We start from the raw sequence: 24,143 nt of genomic DNA on the forward strand, positions 1-24,143 counted from the left end.
TCAGGGAACTAGATCCCACATGCATGTCACAACTAAGAGTTCGCATGCCACAACTAAGGAGCCCACATGCCGCAACTAAGGAGCCCGCCTGCTGCAACTAAGACCCGGTGCAACCAAATAAATAAAATAAAGAATTAACTAGACAGTAAAGAAGAAAGAAGGAAGGATGGCTACAAAAAGAATGCTCACTGACGTTATTATAAAGGGATAAAAAACGAATCAGGAATTCAGTGCTTCTGCAGAAGTACAGTTTTACTTAAAACATTTGTTACATGTGGTTTGTATTAAATGCATCAATCTTAGACTAAATTTCTGATGTCCTAATTGGGTTTTGAGGCATTCCAGCTAAATCACACAAAAACTATTTCTGGACATTGGGATGAAATTTAACCTCCCATATGTATACCACAAATTTTAAAAACATATTTTTCCTCTCAAGGGGGGTCAGCAGATGCTACGAAGATACTTGCAATTCTTGTTCACAACTTTCGGATTTATCCTCGTCTGGACCACATGTACTCACAAGTAGTTTTCATGCTTACCAATGTTTTGGCTTCCACTTCCTCTATAAAAGGAATTATAACTTAGCATATGTATTACTTGTACCCAAAAGTAAGAGAATAACCTGTGTATGTTTGCATTTAGGTCATTCTGTCCATTGAAGAAGGTTACAGACTTCCGGCTCCCATGGGCTGTCCAGCATCTCTACACCAGCTGATGCTCCATTGCTGGCAGAAGGAGAGAAGTCACAGACCAAAATTTACTGACATTGTCAGCTTCCTTGACAAGCTGATCCGCAATCCCAGTGCCCTTCACACCCTGGTAGAGGACATCCTTGTGTAAGATGCATAATGTTGATTTTTCCCCTTGACAATCATAATTTCTTTCAGGCTGTAGACAAGACTAACAGGTAAAGAGGAGAAAGTTTGCCTTGATAACTGTCTAGTTGTCTACCTTTTAGAATATTCTGTATAAACCATATTTTATTTATCAGCTGAAAAAGCAGTTTATTAACATTTAAAAAATGATTTTTTTTCCACAAGAAAACAAGTTCCCCTTTCCTTTTGTCCATATCTAATCTTTCTGAATCACTTTTTAAATATTTTTTCCTGTGTGGGTCTATGGTATTTCTAATTCCTTTCTTGACTTACTGATTTTCTTCTTACCTTTATAATAAGAAAATCTTATGTGTGTGTGTGTGTGTGTGTGTGTGTGTGTGTGTGTGTGTGCAGCCCCTTTAATTTTCTTGCCCATTCTATATTCCTCTCTTTGAAATGGAAAGCAAGACAGGGGCAATTTGTGAATCAGCCAGGAGCAAGGATGTCTCCTGCTGATATGATCACACCCAGCTGTTGTTACCTTCCATTGCTAAAACCAGAAAAAGACGGATGACAAGATGAGAAAATGAAAGCACTCATCCACCATTTTATAAAAGTCAGTAGCGTTGAGAGATCTACCCACTTCTCTCTGAAAAGCAATTATAAGAGGGAGAGTAGAAGAAAAAAAAACACTGCCATCTATGTCTGAACATATAACATTTAAAATATTGTTAAGTTGAAAATAGATTTCTTTAGGCCAAATTGGACTTAAAAATAACCAAAGCGTTTTCAAAGCTTACTTTCCTGACTCAGGAGATGGCCAATAGGATATACAGATGTTCAACTTTAAGTCACAAGTTCAAGTCAGTGCAGGTTTTAGTGACAATAAAGCCAAAGGCTCTTCAAGAACTACTTGAAACAGACCTCAGTTCATAGCAGAGCATAGAAGAGTTCACCTCTAGATCACTAATTGGCAGCCTCAGTAAAGTGAAGCCAAGCATGAAATAGCTAGAGATTAAACTATTATTCTAGCCCGTCTTCCCTAAAGCAGTCCAGCACAGGAGGCTGTAATGGTGAGAGTGGGCGTGGGGGCCATTTTGAATTTTATCATAAAAGCAATGGGCAGCCATTGAAGAATTTTAAGCAAGAGAATGGCATGATCCCATTTGCATTTCTGAAAGATCACTCTAGGGCTGATTTAAACTAAAAGTGTAAAGCAAGGAGCAAGATGGGAAACAGAGAGAGTTATATGTTTTCAGCAATCCAAGCTAGGAAAGGTCAGGGCCTGACTTATGAAATGAGAATAAGTTGAGTCAGGAGATAAGAAAATGGATTTATTACTAGATAAGGAAAACGAATGTGTCTTGGTCATTGAGTGAACAAGGAAGGAGGAGAAAAGAATCAAGATATTTGTCAGGTTTCTTTCTTAGACAAGTTGGTTGGTGGTATTACCACTGAGAGAGAGGGAGAAGGACAAGTTTTTGGAATAGAAATGAGACCATTTCGTGCATATTGAGTGGAAGATTCCTGTGGGACATCTAAGTGAAGATATCCAGCAGGCACTTATATTTATATAGGTTGAACTCAGTTAAAAAGATCTGGGCTAAAGATGTAGATTTGGAGATCATCAGCATATAGATTGTACCTGAAGCTTTAAGCATAGTTAAGATAACCCATGGAGAATATAAAGAATGAAAAGAAATAGGAAAAGAATGCAAACCTTTGGAACACCAAGATTTAAGAAATGAATTGAAGAAGTGTACCCAAAGGAGACTGAGAAAGGAGAGCCAGACAGATAATCAGGAAAACAGGGAAAGCACAGTATCCTAGAAGCCAAAAAAAGGAGACAGTTCCAAGGAGTTTAATGTCCAAGGCTTTATGAAGCTCCCTTAAGATAAAAATGAAGTGTGTCCATTGGATTTAGCAACTATGTGTTTAGGTTTCATGGGCGGCCTTTGCAAGAGCATTTTCACTAGCATCATGTAAGACAAACTCAGTGGGGGAGGAGTGAATGTGAGGTCAGAGAGAGGCGCTATACAAAGTACCAAGTCCAGTACTGTTTTCTCAAAAAATCTGTATCTGAAAAGAAAGAGAAGTGGTTAGAGAAAATGTTTCTTGTGTTTTGTTTTTATATGTTTTATTGAAGACATGAGCATGCTTTAATAATGAAGAGAAAGAACTACTAGAAAGGGATCATGGAGTGAGTCTGAAATCATTTAATCTGGGCCTCTTGTGGTTTAGGGTCAACGGACTCCACAGCCAGTGCCCGTCAACAGAGCTCTCTGACTGTTCTATGGCTGTAGACGCAGGCAGGTAAGAGCCTTCTTTTTGAAGAAAAGCAGATAAAACAATTTTTTCCCTGCTTTTTCAAGATAATGAATCTTCCTCATATTTGGAAAATAATGATAAAGAATTTAAGATGAGAAAATATCAAAAAGTCCAAATGAACCAGAGGTAAAGTCAGTATGAGGTCTGGTGACTGAGGGCCAGAAGTTATGCTTTAACTGTGTGGGCAATAATCCAGTGGACAGGCCAGAGAAAGGCAGGCTCCGCGATGGTGCTGCCACACGTGGGCCAGGAGTTGGGCTTTATATAAAGTTGGCAGTTTGATTCAATTCTAAAGTCTATCTCTGGGACTTCCCTGGTGGTCCAGTGGTTAAAGACTTCGCCTTCCAATGCAGGGGGTGTGGGTTTGATCCCTGGTTGGGGAGCTAAGATCCTACATGCCTCATGGCCAAAAAACCAAAACATAAAACAGAAGCAATATTGTAATAAATTCAGTAAAGACTTTAAAAATGGTCCACATTAAAAAAAAAATCTTAAAAAAAAAAAGTCTAATCTCTGGGGGACCAAATGGAAGTTTTTGTGACTGATCTGCCATCCTTGTTTCTGACAAAGACATATGTGCTACCCTTAATATACTCTTATTTGGGAAACAAAAGGAACCAGAGTTCTAAGGGTATCGTGCCTGAACCTTTATCAGTATTCTTGTTTTCAAAGCAGCCTGTGTGGGTTTCCCTTGTCCACCCCCTCACCCCCAATGCCACCCACCTACCCTGATCCCAGAGCACTGAGACCGTTTAGGGAGAAGAGATGTGGTAGATTGAAGGATGGCAATGTTAGCTACAGAATGCCTGGTTTGTTTTATGCTTACAAAACTGTGACATTGCCACTCCAGCCCCCAAATTCCAAAGCCTAGTCACTTGTCCCAGAGTGATGTTGGACTAAGGAAACATGATGGGGTATAGAATTGTAGTCTTTCCTCCCATGTATCTCTCAAGCAGGTAAAGGAGTCTAAGAGTATAATTCACAGCAGCTCTTATTAAACTCTCCTGTACGCTCCTTTTCTCTAATATCCCCAAACTCCCAAAGTTCTCTCACACTCCTATACTGACATAACTCTCTCACCCACTAGGTCCCCATGGTTTTTATTCCACTCTAATTGCTTTTTTTCTCAAGAATTCACCTGAGAAGGTTTTATCCCTTCTCTTGACAGAGTAGTAAGAGGGGAAGAAATTCAGGTGACAAAGAGGGGAGAGGAAAGCTGAGAAACCCACAGCTTCATCATTTTATACCAGCATATTGGAAATTTCATAGACCTTATATCTGTAATTTTTCTTTCAAAGGACAGAATACCCAGTAGAAAAAAAAATTGTTGGTCAGAGAAGGCTTTTATAATTTAGAACAACCACTCCAAATAATGCTGACATTCTTGTGCCTGACACACTCCCATGGGAGTATTCAGAGCTCTGTGAAGTCCCCAACCTTCTTGCTTTCTCTGCTACTCAAGAAAGCATATGGATATATAAGTGAATGTAACGATCTAAGTACAACCTTAAATCCAATTGATTGTAAAAAAATAATTTGAGAAAGTACCTTAGTAATATAGGCAGCCATCCTTTCATGCATGAATTTCAAACTACCTTCATTTTCATTTACAGTACAATGATGCCTTATAACCCCCTTTCAAAGAAATATCTGTAGCTGTCACAGCCCCTGGAAAAATGGCCCAGCTTGAGACCAAGGCTACATGGAGAACGACATCAGGAGCGTTGCCTGGCCACACCCTTTGAAACACCTCTTCTCCCTTTCCCTGACCCTCAGGATTAACCCAGAGGCATGCATATTGCCGTGGAATCCAGAGTCACATCTGGGGCCCGGTAGTTTAATAGCACAAAGTAGATTGATGACTATATGGCTGTCCCTTCACCCAGCCCTACCTTCCCCACCCTACCTACATCGTCCTGTACACTCACCCTCCAACCTCTTAACCCCCACCCCTGTTTCTTCCATACACCGTAGCCTACTGAGTGCACTAGGCTGAAATCAGCTGGACAGTGCCTTTTGGACAACGCTGCAGTGTAATAGGAAAATAACTCTTTCTTCCAATCCTGCTCCAGATGCCCAGCATGTCACTGATAAGAATTTTATAGATTATGGGCTCCTCGACAACATCAGCTAAAAGGTAGCATTCAAAAACAGGCAACAATTGACCAGATGGACCAGTCCATAACAGAAATCATATTCCACCCAGGCCAAGGCACATAGGAATATTCTCACTACCTGCTAGGCCATAATTAAGGATCTTAAAATATTTTAGCTCTTAGGAACTGGAACCACCACTTTCCTTAGTACGTATAAATTAACTGTTGAACTTTTCAAGCCCTTGGCTTCTGGTAATATGTGAATCATGAAGGTAAGGAAAAGCTCAAACCAGTATCAACTGCTTTGGAGAACTGCAAGTAAACATTATAAGACTGAATGCTACTACCTCCCTCCATCCCATTAATAAAGCACCTGCAATGCTGTCTCCTGAGGGCAATAACTTTCAACAGTTTGTTAGAAATGTTTCTATTCATTTTGAAAACATCTTGCTAAGTGCTGCCTAGGCTGTCCGTAATCATCACTTACTAAATTGTTTATCTCTATAAACCAAGTCATGGACAACTTGTTCTGTTTAATTTTTGTAACTAACAGCCTTAATGGGTTTTTTCCTGACAGAGAAATAACTGGCTGGCCAAAACTAGTGTTGTAATTGAGTGATAAGCAAAGCTTTGCGGAAGGAAGACAGAATATTAAGTATTAATCAGGAAGTGTGAAACTTCTACCTGTTAGAAAATCTAAATTCAATTCACATGAACTGTTGCCACAATATACTACTACTAATGTTAATACCAGTACTAATATTGATACAAGTTCTATTAATCATTATCAATAATAACTATTACTGCTATTTGTTAAGAGCCTACTATGTGCCAGTCATTGTACTAGGCACTTTTATCTGTCATGTCATGTAATCCTCACTGTTATTATCTCCATCCCTCATGTAAGGAAACAGAGACTCAAAGAGGCTAAATTTCCCAGGGGTACACAGCAAGTAATTACTAGATCAGGAATTTGAATGAGGTCCACCAACTGCAAAGTCCTTGTTCTTTCCACTACACAGTATACAATCACCGCACTGTTTATGATTATAGGAAAAGAGGATACGTTTTTACATCTCCAGATAGATTTTCTCTGGACTTATCAGACTTCATCAATGGAGTATATTAAAATTCCAAAAAGAATTTGTAGCAGAGCACAGCCTGTTATTTTATGTCCTGCTAAGCAAATACAAGGATGTAGAAAATGAGTATGCCCTCATTCATGGGAATAAGAATCAAACACATAATCTGTATATTCCCCCAACTTTCTCCTACAATGCTTGGCCACTTGAAGAACATTACTTGAAAAAAGAAAGTAGTAACTACAACAAAATAAAGAAATGAGGAAACTATGGCAGCAACATAGTTTCACATTTACGTCCTCAAGCACTTTTGTAGTTTGAATTTTTCCAGTGTTGGCAAATGTATGCTTTGCTTCTTTTCCTTGTTATGGCCGACATTACTAACCATCACAGCACTCCTTCTCACTGAGCCCACATGCTGCCTCTGTATCTTTTTAAGACCACATTTTGATAACTACTGGCAATGAATTGTAGTTGGCGTGTGATATGAAATCTATTTCTGTCCCTGTATAATTTACCCACATAAAATAGGCTTTCCTGAGGTTCAGTGATCTGTTACTCTGACTATAGTGACCATGTGCTAAGAACTCTACTCAGAATGTAGGGAATACTTAAACAGTATTATTCCTACCCTGTATCTATCCTTCCTAATGTTTAAACACATCTATAATTTTTAAATTTGCTTTGAATTTCACTCCTTCACACTTTTTACCAATTGTCAGCCTTATTATGAGAATTAAATAATCATGTCAATAAAAATCCTGAAGACTTACTGAAAATAAGAGGCTGACAAAAAATAACTAAATGTCTATTTAGGTCTTCTGCCCATTTTTGGATTGGGTTGTTTATTTTTTTGTTATTGAGCTGCATGAGCTGCTTGTAAATTTTGGAGATTAATCCTTTGTCAGTTGCTTCCTTTGCAAATATTTTCTCCCATTCTGAGGGTTGTCTTTTCGTCTTGTTTATGGTTTCCTTTGCTGTGCAAAAGCTTTCAAGTTTCATTAGGTCCCACTTGTTTATTTTTGTTTTTATTTCCATTTCTCTAGGAGGTGAGTCAAAAAGGGTCTTGCTGTGATTTATGTCATAGAGTGTTCTGCCTATGTTTTCCTCTAAGAGTTTGATAGTGTCTGGCCTTACATTTAGGTCTTTAATCCATTTTGAGTTTATTTTTATGCATGGTGTTAGGGAGTGTTCTAATTTCATTCTTTTACATGTACCTGTCCAGTTTTCCCAGCACCACTTATTGAAGAGGCTATCTTTTCTCCACTGTATATTCTTGTCTCCTTTGAGAATGGACTTGAGGATATGGGGAGGGGGAAGGGTAAGCTGTGACAAAGTGAGAGAGTGGCATAGACATATATACAGTACCAAACGTAAGGTAGATAGCTAGTGGAAAGCAGCCGCATAGCACAGGGAGATCAGCTCGGTGTTTTGTCACCGCCTAGATGGGTGGGAAAGGGAGGGTGGGAGGGAGGGAGACGCAAGAGGGAAGAGATATAGGAACATATGTATATGTATAACTGATTCACTTTGTTATAAAGCAGAAACTAACACACCATTGTAAAGCAATTATACTCCAATAAAGATGTTAAAAAAAAAGATCCATAAATAAATAAAAATTAAAAAAACAAAACAAAACAAGATCCTACCTTGGAATAGTGTTTCTCAAAGTATAACTTTTCTTGAATCATTTTTAATAGGTCTCTTACTTTTATATTTACATGATGAATATAAAATATGGAAAACTTTTGAGGATAAAAACCTTCCTGCTTTATAATGGCAGTTTTAATACCTACTGGTAACCTAAGAACTTTCTAAATTAAAGTACTAGTACTATTATGAACTCAAAGGGCTCATTAGAATCAAGACTTCTTGGCTCTATCAGTGCTATTCATTTTCACATATTTAGATATATTGAGAGTATGTGTTTATTGCACCTTAAACTATACTATTACCTATTCTAGCTATACTGCAGCCCTTTTCCTAATCTTAATTGACCATAATTTATAACTGGAAGAATTTCCTAATTCTACCGCCTCCTCATTTTTCTGAGGAAGGTAGTAGACCTTTGACCTTCTGTTCTACAATATGTACATTTTTTCTGTGAGGTTTTGCTGTAAAGACATTTCTCAGGTGAGAAGTCACCAAATAGCAGAAATTTCTACATGCTCAGCAAATAGCAGACTGAATTTATCATTGCACATGGTTGATAAGAAAGGGCGCTTATTGTTTATTAGGTAATATTCCAGAGAATTCATGTGAGGGTGATGGCACCCTCAAAGCCAGAAAATAGCAGCATTTTCCAACTTCGTTATAAGGTGAAAGAAAAGTTATTGCACAGTGGCTGTGAACAATGAGGGAACGCTGACCTTCCTAAATCCACCGTCAGTGCGGTCGCATAAAGGCCAAAGTGTAACTAGGTTACTAAAGATGTATGGAGAGAAAGGGAATTATGGTATTGAAACATTCTAGGAGCAAGTAGTGGATGCTTTTCAACAGAGAAATAGGCCATTTAAGTCATTTAGTATACAGAATGTCCTTCCACGACCTTTCTATACTAAGGACATAAAATTAGCAAATTACATTTCCACTCACCAGTTATATGAATTGTGAAATCTCAAGAGTTATTCCAGCATTATCTCAGGAGAGAGAAGTGGAAGTCGTTTGACTATGTCTGTGCATCAAGAATGGCATAGGAGTATGAAGGGAAAGTCACCTAAACACATCCTTTTAGTCTGGTTCAGTTTCAACAGATTTCTCAGACAAGTAATTAAAAGACATGAGAGCCACAGTGTTTTGAAATAGGACATTCAGCTTCCTAACGTATATTGTTTTATTTATGTTGATAAGCAATAAAGATACCCTGGGCATTTTGATATTTAAACTTGGTCAGTGAACTTACTATAGGACTATTTCCTGAAGTGTGTTCTGTAGGAAACTGTTCAGATAATTTAGGAAAAAACTGCAGAAGCTATTTTGAATCCTCTTATGTATTCATACTGCACATTAGGATAGCGAAGGCTCTAAAAAACGCCATAATTAAAAACCCTGTTTAACTCTGTTTGCCATGGAGAACTTTTTTGTTTTTATTGATATATGAACTTTTATTTATTTGATAATTCTTATTAATATAAACAACTCTAGGAAACTAAGAAATATAGCAACCGTTAAAGTGTTTATTGGTAGATGCCATGATAGCTTTTCAACCTTTAACATAACTAAACTTTGTTTAGGGTCAAATCATGAATCATTCTGATATTAATTAGAATGAAATAGCCCATAATCAAATAGCATTGCAGTTTTTAGTACAGGAAAATAAAATGTGGCTTTACAGCCTCCAAAATAGGAAATATGGTAACAGAATTGAGTAGTGGTAAAAAGAACACAAGTCACTGTGAAGAGTAACCAGACTCCATACGGACTACAGAATAATCACAAGATACATGCATTTAGTTTATGCAAATTTCAATTATATAGAAAGAGGAATAATCCCTGGATTTCCCTGTCATCCTTCTTCACCCCCCTGTCCACCTTCAACTAGAATTCAGTTTAGAAAAGTAGAAGTCAATGTAGAATCAAAGAAAAACCAAAGAAATGAATTTTAGGTCTTTAGTAGGGACTTTGTCCTAAATAATTCCAAGGGGCATCTTTCAGGGTCTTCAGGAGTCATACAGCGTACAACTTGTATCCCCATGTATTATGCACATCTCTGGCTTTTGTGCTCCTAAAGACCCGAGTCCTGGTGATATACCTATAGGTATCTATATCTATGTATTCACACATTTACTAGCCTTTTCAAAATAATACCTTTATATTATTTTTATATTAAAACTACAAAAATATCTCCAACTGGAATGCCCTTCTGCATCAGATCTTAGAAACAGAAATACAGATTTCTGTATCACTTACTTTAAGATCCATCAATGACAGATTCCTTTTTCTTGTTAACCCAAGCTTGCATTGATTTTGCTTTAGTTTTGTACTTTATTAATATCTGTGCTTTGGGCTGTATTACCCTATACTTGGATGTATGTAAATCTTATTCATGCAGTTGAGGTCTATGACAACAGAAATTACTTTTTAATAATAAATTCTTGTTGAATGTTTGAGGACAAATAAATGGAGACTTGATCAATGAATTCATCATAAAAAAAAGAAGGGGCTATCATAGCAAATGTGAAAAAGGGGACGTCCCTGGTGGCACAGTGGTTAAGAATCTGCCTGCCAATGCAGGGGACATGGGTTCGATCCCTGGTCCAGGAAGATCCCACATGCCGCAAAGCAACTAAGCCTGTGCGCCACGACTACTGAGCCTGCGCTCTAGAGCTCACTTGCTGCAATTACTGAAGCCCGCCCACCTAGAGCCTGTGCTTCTCAACAAGAGAAGCCACCACAATGAGAAGCCCACGCACTGCAACGAAGAGTAGCCCCCACTCGCCGCAACTAGAGAAAGCCTGCGCGCAGCAATGAAGACCCAACGGAGCCAAAAATAAATAAATTTTTAAAAAAAAAATGTGAAAAAGGCCAAAGGGCATAGATTCAGTGGCAGGTCAGAAAGCGTATGAGTGAATAGCCTGTGGCTAGTTACTTTCTTTGGGGGTATTCCTCAAATTTGAAAACAGAATTTCATGCAAGAGAAAAAAGTAAACAGAAGTTAGCAAGATGTGGGTTTTCTCAAGATACATCAAGTATAAGACCTAGTAGTGGCAAAAAGCAGGAAAAGACAAAAGAAACTGACAAGTGAAACTGACCAGGTATAAGTGACTGATTTGAATATGATGGAAAAATTTTAAATCTCTAGTTTTCTATGGAGGATGAAAACATTTGATGTAAGAATACTGTAAAATTTAAAAATAAGTTGGGTGTTTTTTGCTTTATCTTGCTTTTAAATGGTCTCCATGCTTGTTTGTTTGTTTTTTCCTTGCAGAATGCCAGACTCCCCTGGTGAAGTTCCCGAATATCCTTTGTTTGTGACGGTCGGTGACTGGCTGGATTCTATAAAGATGGGGCAATATAAGAATAACTTCATGGCAGCAGGGTTTACAACTTTTGACCTCATTTCAAGAATGAGCATTGAGTAAGTGGTGCTATGTTTATTACTATATTTAGATGCTCCACTCAGGAGATTTTAAATTCAAATACTATATCAAGAACACCATGGTCAAACTACCTTCCCTAATACTAGGATGGTGTTTCCACATCTTTCCTCACCATTTCTGTCGATCATTCTAGTGACAGTTGGACATTACACTTTAACTATTTTCCTTTGAAAGAATATATTTAATTCAAAAAACTATTTAAAATTTTAAATGCTTTCTAAAATGCATATTCCTCTTGTTCACATCATAGACTTTACATCAACATAGTTTTACCTTAGCAAATTATTTTGACTCATGTATACTAAATCAATTCCTATTACCTTCATCAAATGTAATAATTGTAATAATACAATATTATGTTATCTCAGAGCTTTTTCTCTATGTTATAATGGTCCAGCATTTTTCCACTTTCTCAAATGCTATCCTTTCATGGGTGCAGTGAAAATGCTCAACATGTGCTTAAAAGAAAGATACTGAAACTAGTAGGTGAAGCCATATGAAATTGCCATTGTTGTAAAATAGTAATGGTAATTTCATACTGTTCAACATAATATAATGGCATTTTTTCAGATTATTGAAAGACCATGACAATTAAAATGGAGTCCACATTATACTTTCTATCCTACATGCTATTTTGCTAATACTGTTGAAAATTTATATAAGTACATAAAACCCTTGGGCTTATGAAATATCTGAACATTACATCGGTACCTGAATTCTTTGTACCCTTAAATCTGAGGTTGACCTGACGCATTCTCTGGCACCAGGGTAAAGAAAAAGGTAACGAACTCCTGTTGTTCATTTATATCTCTGCTTAAACTCTCATTTTACCAGGTATACAATTTTTGGCAAATCTGACATGGGGCACATTTACCATATCTAAATGTTCATTTCCTCTCTGTCATACTTACCAGATCTAAATGTTCATATTCTCTCTCTCTCTCAATCTCTCACAGTGATATTAGAAGAATTGGAGTCATACTCATTGGACACCAGAGACGAATAGTCAGCAGTATACAGACTTTACGTTTACACATGATGCACATACAGGAGAAGGGATTTCATGTATGAAAGTACTACAAGCACCTGTGTTTTGTGCCTCAGCATTTCTAAAATGAAAGATATCCTCTCTACTACCCTCTCTTCTGATTCTCCAAACATCACTTCACAAACTGCAGTCTCCTGTCAGACTACGGGCACACACCCTTTGTTTATGCTTCCAACCTGGACTTAAAAATCACTCATCATAGCTCCTCTCTGAATAACCTGCAAATAAAACCCTGGCCCACTGCAGATTATCATTACACAATGGTAAATAACTCAGCATGGATGTGTAACTTTGTATAATTGTATTTCGGAAGTGTTCAAGGACTTAACCCAAAGGAATTTGGGGTTAATGATGTATTTAGAGTTTGATGGTAGATTAAAAAGAAAGAGTTGACCTTGCTTTCATGTTTTGTGATCGAGTAGCTTCCAAACTGACATGAATATTTATTTTTTAGATAATTATATTCAACTCTGTGGGTCATATCGTTAACTCTATCCTACAATACTTTACCTGTCGAAGCCTGATGTTGTTAGAATTATTTGCAGAAAAGACCAATGATTTCATGTAGTGAATTCTTGTCAAGTGTGACTGGGGTGAGAAGGAAGTTATCAGGGAGGGTGAGGGAGAAACATACTGTGCTTTTAAAACTTCTTAAGTCTTGGTTTGTCATTTTTTAAAATTAACTTTATAGTGTCCTACATATTTCGTAGTAGGTGGTAGTTTAGAGGCAGGCTTTCCCCTCTAATTTTTTACTAACTATAGTATATTTCTCTACTGTGTTATGAAGATCACCCCTGGAAAGACCAAGAGTGAGCCCATTGCTCTAAAGGCTATAAATAGAGTGAAGCATGGAATAATCCATGACTGTTTCCTTGGTTCATCTTCACAAGTTTGCAAGAGTAATTATCAAAGCATTAAGAAAATTATTCTCAGCAGAATTGCTTTGAATAAAAGATCTACGATTATAGCCTTAGATTAAACGTAAAAAGATTTTAATTTAAACAGAATTTTATGATAGTTACATGGTGGCCCAAGAAAATAAACACATCGAGCTGTCTAATATTGGTACATTTTGCAAGTTTAAGAATTTTTATATTTTGTTTGTAAAAATAAGTTACACGAACATGCTGAGCTGTTTTCCAAACCTTCCAAGAGACAAGTATGCCGCTGCGTACACCAAAGAGGGTATAAACGGATCTAGCACATGAGCATATATGAATTGTGTGTAACCTGAGTCCTTGATACAGTGACATAAAAATGTAAACACAGCTAAGGTGTGTTGTTGCCATAATCTTCTGGAGGCTGCAAAAACAGGCAAATATACTTTTCATTGAATTAAGCTGAGTCAGCTTATCAAAACAGTAATGTTGTATGAACAAATTCAATTATAAAATCAGCTGTTCCCTGTGAAACTAAAAAAATAACTGCTGTGCTAGGCGGAAGAGTAGTGAGAATGTCTTAAGAGAAAAAAAAGAGCAGGTTGTCTGAAGATGCTGATTTCATATAAAAATTAAGTTTTATTTGATCTCGCAGATAAAGGTGCCCTACCCACATCCTCAAATTCCTACCTAAATTACATTTTTTGGTGATAGTAGTTTTCTTGCTATAAAAGGAGTCTTGATTTTTTTTTTCCTATTTTAAGATTTTTTGATTGTCCCATTAGACTAGACCCTTCCACATATTTTCTTTTGTTGATTTATCTTCTGATTTTTGCCTCCCACAGCTAAAATTTTCTCATTTCAAAAGAAACAGAGAGAGCTAGAAGGAAGAGTCTTTAAAGTATTCCTTAAAGTACAATAAAAAAGAAAAAAGTGGGAAATCCATCACTTTTTAAGTAAGTGTGTCAGAAATAGCTAGCAACATTTTCCAGCCATCACCTGCATGGTCATGCATCACTCACAGACTGTCTGCAGTTTGCTTGTTACATTTACACAAATCTGGATACATTTAGAGGAAATATAAAATTTCCATATTTACCTATCTTCAAATATATATTAAATAAGAACAGATGTAAAGCAGATTAAATTTATTAATCATATATATTTATTTTTATAATACAACAAAAAACATATTTAGAAAATAAGGAATAGAATAATTATGGTCTTCCATAGGACTCTGTCAGCAACATCTGTATACTTTGATGAAATAAATTCTATAAAGTATTTAAACTTCTATGGGATGGGCATTCAGTGCTTGCAAGATTTAAATTCTCTGTTAAGAATTATTTTCTTCAAAAATCCAATGATCCTATTCTATATCTGGTTAATTCATGCTTTTTTTTCCTTCCCAAACATCGTTCTGTAGTATTATAAAACTGCCTTTTCACTTTGTCTCTTACCCCCAATCCTCTTTAAAATTTACATTTATATTACATTTATATTTTTTGCAACTGTAAGCATGATAATCTTTAGTGTAAATTTGAACCTCATCATGGTCAGAGCAAGGTATGCAAGATTAAACAGAAACATTAAAAAATAAGTATATCTATTTCTTTACTGCCTACCAATCACAGATTTGAAAATTTTACATGAAATAGTTTGAGATTTACTAGTGCACATATTCAGTAATTAAAGCTGTTTAATATTCATAACATAGAACGTAATGATAGAAAGAAAATGAGTAACTTCCCTAAATCACAAGTCTCCAAAAATAATCTTTAATAACTAACATATGCATATATAGTCATGTACCTGCTTTATTTTAAATTCCCTAGTCTATACTACTGAGGGGCTTTTTAGATTTTGAAAATCAGACAGCTGAAGGAACCATTTTTTAAAATTTTCTACGTGGTCAGTTTCCAGCCTATAGTCAACTCATTATCTCATAGTATATATAAGACATCCTGGGAAAAAATGTAAAAACAATGTACAATCAAGAAGAGAGATTAGGTATGTAAATCATTACACTAAAAAAGCCATCAGAAGTTGCAAAGCTCTTGGTTTAACAATAATCAAGAATTACAGCACTTTTGCACTGAGTTATAACTTGATAAATAAGTTATGCATGCCATAATCAAGAAGGATTTCTTATTTCACTCTGTATTACTCTTTAAAATCTATCCAACTAAATACCTGAAAAAAAAAATTTTCCAGCCACAGCCTTAAGGCCCAACTCAGGCCATGCATGGAAAACAAATCCAAATTTAATCCTTGAAAAGCAGTCTTTATAGGAGGTCTTCTGAAGATGTGGTGATGAATGAATTACATTACCTATCTCCCAACCACAATTTTCTTAAAAAGCCATTTTTGTGTCTTTCCCTACCAAATTTCTACTCTGTAAAGCAGTCAGTTAAATCTCTCATCTCAAAATGTTCACCAATACTAGGTATTTTGGGTCCTACCACATAAATGGGAGCATTTACACATACAGAGGGTATGAATTCTGGCTTTTTATTAACTGGAAATTAAGTGCTTTGGAAAGTAATTTCAAAATGGATGAAGATGATCCTTTCCTACTGCTTTAGCTAGGGAAATGTGTTATTAATTTAAAAGAAATAAATATTTTATGAATCAAAAACTGTTATCAACTCACAGTTGTCATACATGTCTTTATATAACAAAGAGATTAGAAGAAGATGTAATCACTTCTTTTAGTATCATCAGCTTAACTTTTCCAAGTTCAAATTCCATTAAGTATCAAAGACTCATATTAACTTTCGATCCAAAAATATTTTAGTGCTTTTTATATGAAGACTCCAAAAGGTAGAGGAGCACACTCTGTCAAATTGATGGTATTCTTCCATTAGAGCACTGAAGTCATCCAGCTTTTGGTTTTTATGATCAACATTTTCAACAGATTTTCAATTTTTTATAATAATGTTCAATAAAGGTAGTGTAAACTTTAGTTCATTTTAACAAATATCTATAAGGTGTCTCCTACATGCATAAAATTTTATGGCAAAGATGAGTTTGACTGTAGTGTCCTTATGTTCAAGTAACTCTTAAGCTTAAAACTTAGCGGTTAGAGCCTGTTTGCTATTTTGCTGTGATTGCCATGTCACTAAGGGTTAGTTCTTTCCACAGAACAAAAATACATTGAATAAATAAAACCTTGTCCAGTGTGAAATAAAACCTTGTAAAAAAAAAAAAAAAAAACCTTGTCCTATGGAAAGAAACATGTTGGACCTCAAATTTTCCATAGAACACTCCACCCTTCCTCTGGCAGAAGGGAGCACACTTGCTGGATTCTCTAAGAGAATCTCTCTTGTTAACAGCTGATCCTCCTCAGGAGTCACATACTTCTATTGTCCAGTGGCATACTTTTCAGTTCAGGTGTAGGCTCACTACCTCAAAGGTACTTCCAGTTAGAAAACATCAGCCATTTTTCAAAAACGATTCTGGGGTAATCTCTTGCCCAAGCCAATTCACTGGCCTTAGTAAATGTAATAATGAGTATACAGCTGAAATGGTTGCATAAAATTCTTTCAAACATGATATATTTAACAAAGGAAAGAGATGATTACTCATGGCCAGAGTGCATTTATTACTAGATGAAATAAAGGAAAAGAAAAATCTTATATTCCAGAAGAATAAATACCCCATCTTCCTCTTACTATTCCCTTAAAAAGATAAGTATTAGACAAGGGTTTCAAAGATTTATGAGGATAGAATGTATTTTTTTTTTGTTATAAGAGGATGTGACGTGATATACGTGTCTCTTGCGGGAAAAAGATCCAAGTCATCAAAATGTAGTTTTAACTAATCCTCTTTCATCTGACTAATAATTATATCCAATTTCAAATTAATGATGGATTTAAATAAAATGTTTAAAAAAGCATATTTACATCTTAATTGGAAGACTTGAGTTCTTTGCTCTTAATTCAAAAGAAGTTAACAAAAACCTGGTTGGCATTGGCTTTTTTGGAATATTAGAATAGATTTAAAAGTCTATTTTAGCTTATCAGTATTGATTCAAAATTATTGTATTTAAAAGTGATACAAAAAAATTAAAAGTAAACTTTTCAATTACTATGGATAGCAAAGCACTACTAAAAAATTAATTTCATCTTTTGGAAAAGAATCTGGCAAATACAAAGTGTTGTATTTCTCTTAATGCTACCAAGTCACCTCCATTTTATTACACTTTTGCACTTATCCATTGAAAGCAAAGTTTCTTGCTAAACAAAATAAAGAAGGTTCTTACTTGAATTTCCACACTAGTTTATCAGAATACCAAATCTCTATATTCTTAAGGGAATTTTTTTTTTATTTCATTTAAAGGGGAAGATCTCAAAGAAGAATTCCACTACCTTTTAAACCTAATTCATCTTAAGAATATAAAAAGTGACGAAAGATCTCTTTTAAATGTAATGATATAAAGATGTGGTATCTACTTTCAATTAGGAAATAAAGTACAGATTAACAACACAATTTCCTGGGAGTTGTAGAAAAGTACCAGAATTAGTGAAAATCTCCTCTCAAGTAAAGCTCTGTTCTCATCCATATTCCTCCATTATTTGTAACCTCTGGCTAATCTTTAATTTGTCATGATAAACTTACTGTTGGTTACAATGTTATCAACTCAAACTGTAAATCAGAACAACTGAGATGTGACTTTAAGGTGTTCAACAAAATAATAAAAGGACAACCCTACTTCAGGATTCTAATTTAGTTAGCATCAGAGTCTCCACTTCATTAGAGAGAGATTGAAGGGAGAACTGTCTTTATTCCAAAATAATACATTATTTTAAAGAAAACTCCAAGGACAGGAGAACCTTCATTTTTCATATATCTAAATCAAATTTTATATTTAGTTAGGCATTATTAACTTTGAAGATAAATGTCCTTGTTCTCATTGGTTAAATATGAGCTTTCATGGCAAGCAATATTGATGTGAACATTACTATACAAGTTTTTCTATGTTTATAGATCATCATCCTTAGAACAGTCTTAATTTGCCTTTGTTCTTGAAAGACCAAATATCATTTAACTTTTTGAAATCCTGTTAGATGGAGTGAACAGTGCTAAATCATAAAGATGAATAAACAATACACTTTCAAGATTTTTACCTAATTTAAAATGTCCTCTTCTATTGCTTTTATAATAAATTAAAAGTCTCTCTTCCACATTTAGTAATTTGTAGAATGATATCTATGCATTTAGATAGCAATTGTTTTTCTAAAATTTTCACGTAAACACATCTTCACTCAGAGAGAAGCCAGAATATAATTAATTACATTAGTTCAGTTTTCAAAGTAGTAACTGATGCTCTTTTTAGAATTATTTACCCAGTATTATCATTTTTTAAGTTGTAATGAAGTTTTTACTTAACTGTGCATGTTTTATTTATTGCCACATAGTAATGCTTAAATAAATCTGCTTAAAATTGTTGTCTTTAGAAGCTCTATGACAAAATTAATGACCACTCATTTGATAACAGACTTGTAACTGAACAAGCTATTTTATGTTGATGTGATTGATGTGAGCATTGTTAAAACCAATTTGTTTGAAAATCCACTGGTATTTTATCTAGAGCTATTATTGCAGTATCTTCAAGAGTATCTTTAAAATAATAGTGACAATAATAATATTCGTGGACAATATAAAAATAAACAGTGACTGAGGCTTTTTAAAATTTCTGCACTGCTTGGAAAATAAGGTTTAACTTGCATAAATGTTTGTCATGCAAGTTTTTAATTTGCTTTAATGTGATGTTGTTCTCCCTATGCCATATGTATGTATTTAAAGAAAATTGTATTAATATATTTATACAATGCAAAAATCTCATTTTCTTCTTACAGATATGGAGTTTTGATATAATTTTAGGTGTTTTAGGCCTCCAAGAGAAAAAAATCAAAATGTGAGATGGGAGCATTTTTGTTTTTGGTGGGGCACAATACCTGAGTGTTCCTGACAAACATGAATATGGGTAACACTGGACTTTAAAGATTACTATATGTGCTTTATTTATGATACATTATTAATAATTTTGTTAATCATACTTCATCGTTAGATTGTGTCATTGGAAATTTGAATAACTTTGCACATTTTTCACAAACTATACTTAGGTTTAATTTTGTGTGCAGTATAAACTTTGACAGCTTAATTTTGACTTTTGATGGAATAATTGTTAATTAACAAATCTGTGTTTCCTAAAATGTTAGTTATACCTTCTAAAATAACCTTATTTTTTAAAAAAATCACAGGCAGAGCATGAATGCGAACATGAAAATGGACCAAGTTCCATTAAAACTGAGGAAAAGGCAAAAAGGTAATATAAAGAGGAGTTTGTGTTAAAACTATTAATTACCTCATTAAAAATAACAAAAAATTAATAGAAAACTGTCTGAAAATTATGTCATGTTACTCACTGGTAATTTTGAAGCTAAAATGCATTTTGAGGATGAGAATCTCTAATATAAATAAGTCCACTAATATTTGTTAAAATATGTATTGCTATATAAAATTAGAAAGAAATCTTACCAAAATATCAAAAATTTAAATTTATTTTTTAAAAGTATATTAACAGACTGAATGATCATAATTATTAACATTTCCATACTAATAGTTCTTTTGATTTCTAAGACATATATAATTAAGAATTTGCCTCCCAAAAATTGATTAGACTGTCAAAGCACTTTATACATATCACTCCTATTAATAAAAAGTTTTTCCTTCTGCTTTATTAAATGTAAAAACAGTATATATAAGATGCAGGTAAAAATAATTGAGTTGAAAGGGTAGTCTTTTTGAATCAAGTTATGCTTTTACACAGATACATAAATTTTACACATAGTCTAAAAAATACAGGACCTACATATTAGTTGTACATTATATCTTATGATCTCTAAATGCTTATATTCTTTCAAGGAGATTGCCTTCTCTTTTCAGTTGTTTTAAGTATTAGAAAAAAAAAGGACTGCTTTATATATTTCCATTCAGTCTTTCTAATATTGCTTGTAACCTTCCAATTCTCAGAGAAGTTGCAGCTAAAATCCGTAACATAGTGGTTAGAAATTATTATTTTTGAAGCTACTGCTCTTATCTAATACCAGTCATATATTCCATAAAGTCTTCTGGAAAGAGCAAAATCTTTTACTTTCTCATGAATGGAAATACAAAAAGAAAGTCTTCCATTAGACTTTGTATATTCAAAGTATTGTAGTGAACATATATTTTTACAGTTACTTTTCCACTGTTTACTGTTTATTCAATTTTTAAATTTCACCAAATGGGATACTTCAAACAAAGGTAAAAAGCTATTCCATTTTTGCATCAATTGCTTATTTTCTATGGAGTATCCAAAAATTCCTTTCAGGAAGCAAAACATTCCCTTTCCCACCTCACAACTTTGATCACTCTACCATTAAATGAAATAGTTAGGTGTCTGTATTTTAATATAAAGAATAGCAACAACAAAAAAATTATGATTTGTCCAGTTAAAGCTATTTACACTATGGGGAACAGATATAATAAACAAACAAACACAATTAAATCAAGTGTGTTTGCTAGTCCAAAACTGTATAATTCCTAATTTTAAAAATAGTATATATACATGTATACTGATTTACTTTAAATGTATATTTATCCATAAGTCCATTCATTCATTAACTAATGCTTACTAAACATTATCTTGTACAAGTGTCTTATTCTCAACACAGAGGACACAAAGCGACCAAGACAAGCAAAAGCCCCTGTCTCATGGAATTGACCTTCTAGTGGTAAAGACACACAATGAAGAAGTACTGATAAGTGCTATGCTGAAAATTAAATTAATATTGTTACATAGCATGACTGTGGCTTCTTTATATTAAGTGGTAAAGGAAGTCTTCTCTGAGGATGTGATATTTAAGCCAATGTATGAAAAGCATGAAGGAACCAGTCATGAGAAAATCTGGGGGAATTCCAGGCAGAAGGAATAGTTTAATGTGTGAGACTTTAGAGTGTTCGAGGGTAGAGAGAACAGTGTGCTTGGTACACAGTTGATGAGCCAAAGAGAGGCAAAAATGAGATGGGGGTCAAAGAACATTTATGAGGCTGCTACGGTAGTTTAAGCAAAAAAGAAAAAACAAGGTGGCTTTTGTTAGAGAAGAAGTAGTGAAGATGGAGAGAAGTAGATGGATGTCGGGTATGTTTGAAGACAGGGCTTGCTAATGGATTGGCCCTGAGGGATGAAGAGAGAAAAATTGAAGATAAATTCTACATTTGAAAAATAAGAAATGTAGTCAGTGGTGGTGCAGGAGAAGCAGGTTTGGAGGGAAAAAAATCAGGAGTTTGGTTTTAGCCATGTAATGCCTGAGATACCTGTTAGATATTCAAATGGAGATATTGAGCAGACAGTTGTATATAAGAGTTCCAAGGAGCGATCAGGGCTAGACATCAAGATTTAGAAGCCATCAATATATATATGGTATTTAATGTTTTTAAATCACCTGGGAAAAGCCTGTAAGATAGAGAAGTAGGCATTGATTGAGATCCAAGGCATGTCAATGTAGAAGTTAGGTGGAGAATTAGAAACCAGCAGAGGACCCTGAGGAGTGTAAGGTAACGTAGAGAACAAAAAACCAATTGGCCATCTGGATTAAATGCTTTAAGAAGCCAAGTTTAAAGTAAAGAAATGGCCATTGGGCTTGGTAACATGGAATTTACTGACGATTTTGACAAGGGCAGTCTCTATGAAGTAGTGAAGTCAAAGCCTGATTGAAGTGGATTGAGAAGATACTTTAGAAAAGAAGGTGGAGTCAGTATCTATACACAACTCTTTCAAGAAGTTTTACCATACGAAAGCAAGAGGAACAGGGCAGTAGCTGAGTAGTTGGAAGTAGATATGGGGTCAAGAAAGGTGTGTGTGTGTGTGTGTGTGTGTGTGTGTGTTTAGAGAAAGGATGCTAGGGAATATTTATATATGAATGAGAATGATCTGGTAGAAAGGGGAAAACTGATTATGCAAGAGAGAATTTAATTAGAAAAGGCTTTGAGAAGTAGAAGGGTTAGGATTCATAGCTTAAGTTGGAAGGTTAGTTTTTGACAGGAGGAGACAGAACTACAATGGGAGGGAAGGCAGAGTGTGTAATATGCAGATAGGTTGGTAGATTTATGGTAGAAATGTAAGGATGTTACTGTGTGAGTAGTCTTACTTTACCAAGAGGAAATAAAAGTCAGTATAAGGAGTGGGAAGCAGGTATAGGCTGGAGAGATGTGTAAGTAGTTGGAAAGGGGGAACACACACACACACATAAACATATATATGTGCATATATAAACATAGTCAATGGGCATTTGTATGTAATACACCACAGGAAAAAGACCTATTGTATAAAATATATTAAAGCCATTTTACTAAATATTTTTGAGACATCTTATTTGGAAGACCTGAAACTGAATCCTGAGCTTTTCCAAGGATGCTGATGACAGAGTCCTCTTTCCATAATGTAGAGATTAAGTGAGGACTTCTCAATGCCATAGATACTTCCCATGTTTTGTTATTTTTGTCTACTACAGTGTAAAACACAGAAACATCTTGTAGCCATTCTAATTCAAAGCTTATGAAAATTAGTTTAATGTTTAAAGATGTGTATTATATATTCAAGCTGTCAATTTTCTCAAAACACTATTTTGAGATGGTTTGAGCCCACATCTGAAATTAAAATAAATAACTAAATAAAGGTAATCAGGCTCTAATCGTTTGGTAAAACAATATTTTATTTTGTTTTGTTTTCATATAAAAACATCTGTCGTTTAGGAGAAACACAAGGGCGATATATATATTTTTTTCATTGTGCCCTCTCTATCCTATAGGAAGGATGTGACTTTTTCATTGTGCTTGGAGCTTTATTTCTGGATAGGCTGTATGTAATTCAGTGTGTTGGAATTTATACGTGCATATTTGTTCTTTGGATTTGATGTAAAATTAGACTGTGAATAATGGAATAAGATTGCTCTCCATTTTTTTCTGTTTTAGCATAGCCAAAAATGTAAAGATATATGTGTACATATAAATATGCATTTGATTAAACTCAATATTTAAATGGCCATATCAAGTATTAAATGGTAGATTTGACAGTTGCAGTGTATTCAAAATAGTTATAAAAATCTCTGTAGCACAAATCCTAAAAAGTTTATTTAAATACTAAATAGTACATTTATATTAAATGCCTAGATAACAACTGTCTAGGCTGAGACATTTAGTCCCTCAGAGAGTAATATTTGACTAATGATAAACTGCAGCTGAAAACATTTTTTCTTCCTATGATTTTTAAAATGTATCTCTTTGTAACCTGTCATAAAGTTATTTATCATTAATTATGGATTTAGCACTGTACCCATCTACTCTTGCAAAAAGGGGAAAAGATCTGTTTGTGAGAAGGAAGTGCAGCACTGCATTATTTTTTCTCTTTGGTATTACATCACTATTTACAGCTTCAATATATGCCTTTCACTCAGGTTCCTTACACAGCCTATGTTCTTTTTTCTGGTTGTATCACAATATGGTAGAAAGATAAACACAGTAAGAGGGTGTTTACAACAGAACTGCAATCCTACCTATTATCTACTTCACTATGACAATGAAGTAGTCCAGACTTACTTGAAGGTTGTATTGTTTTCAACTTATAAAATCTACTGTAATATTATGATGTTCCATGTATATTTTCACATGCTGGCATGCTTACAAGTTATAGTGTTATAGAATGCTCAGCTCTCAATGAGGGATTGTTTGCGGTGAATTGCATTACAT

At 34.7% G+C, this 24,143-nt stretch overlaps 1 protein-coding gene across 1 annotated transcript in view; it reads left to right on the forward strand.

Annotated features, from left to right (window-relative positions):
- LOC149749300 (ephrin type-A receptor 6-like) overlaps positions 1-12,494 on the forward strand; it is a 32,077-nt gene extending 19,583 nt beyond the window's left edge. Inside the window, exons 3-6 of the mRNA XM_089909885.1 lie at positions 646-839; positions 3,060-3,131; positions 11,252-11,401; positions 12,380-12,494. Of these exons, the coding sequence (XP_089766011.1) occupies positions 646-839; positions 3,060-3,131; positions 11,252-11,401; positions 12,380-12,494 (531 nt within the window). The remainder of the gene's footprint in view (positions 1-645; positions 840-3,059; positions 3,132-11,251; positions 11,402-12,379) is intronic.
- Positions 12,495-24,143: the final 11,649 nt, after the last annotated feature.

Source organism: Delphinapterus leucas, chromosome 4 (assembly GCF_059928025.1).
Source record: "Delphinapterus leucas isolate spDelLeu-1000000601 "Yukka" chromosome 4, BTC_Dleu_Yukka2, whole genome shotgun sequence".
Taxonomy (NCBI): Eukaryota; Metazoa; Chordata; class Mammalia; order Artiodactyla; family Monodontidae; genus Delphinapterus; species Delphinapterus leucas.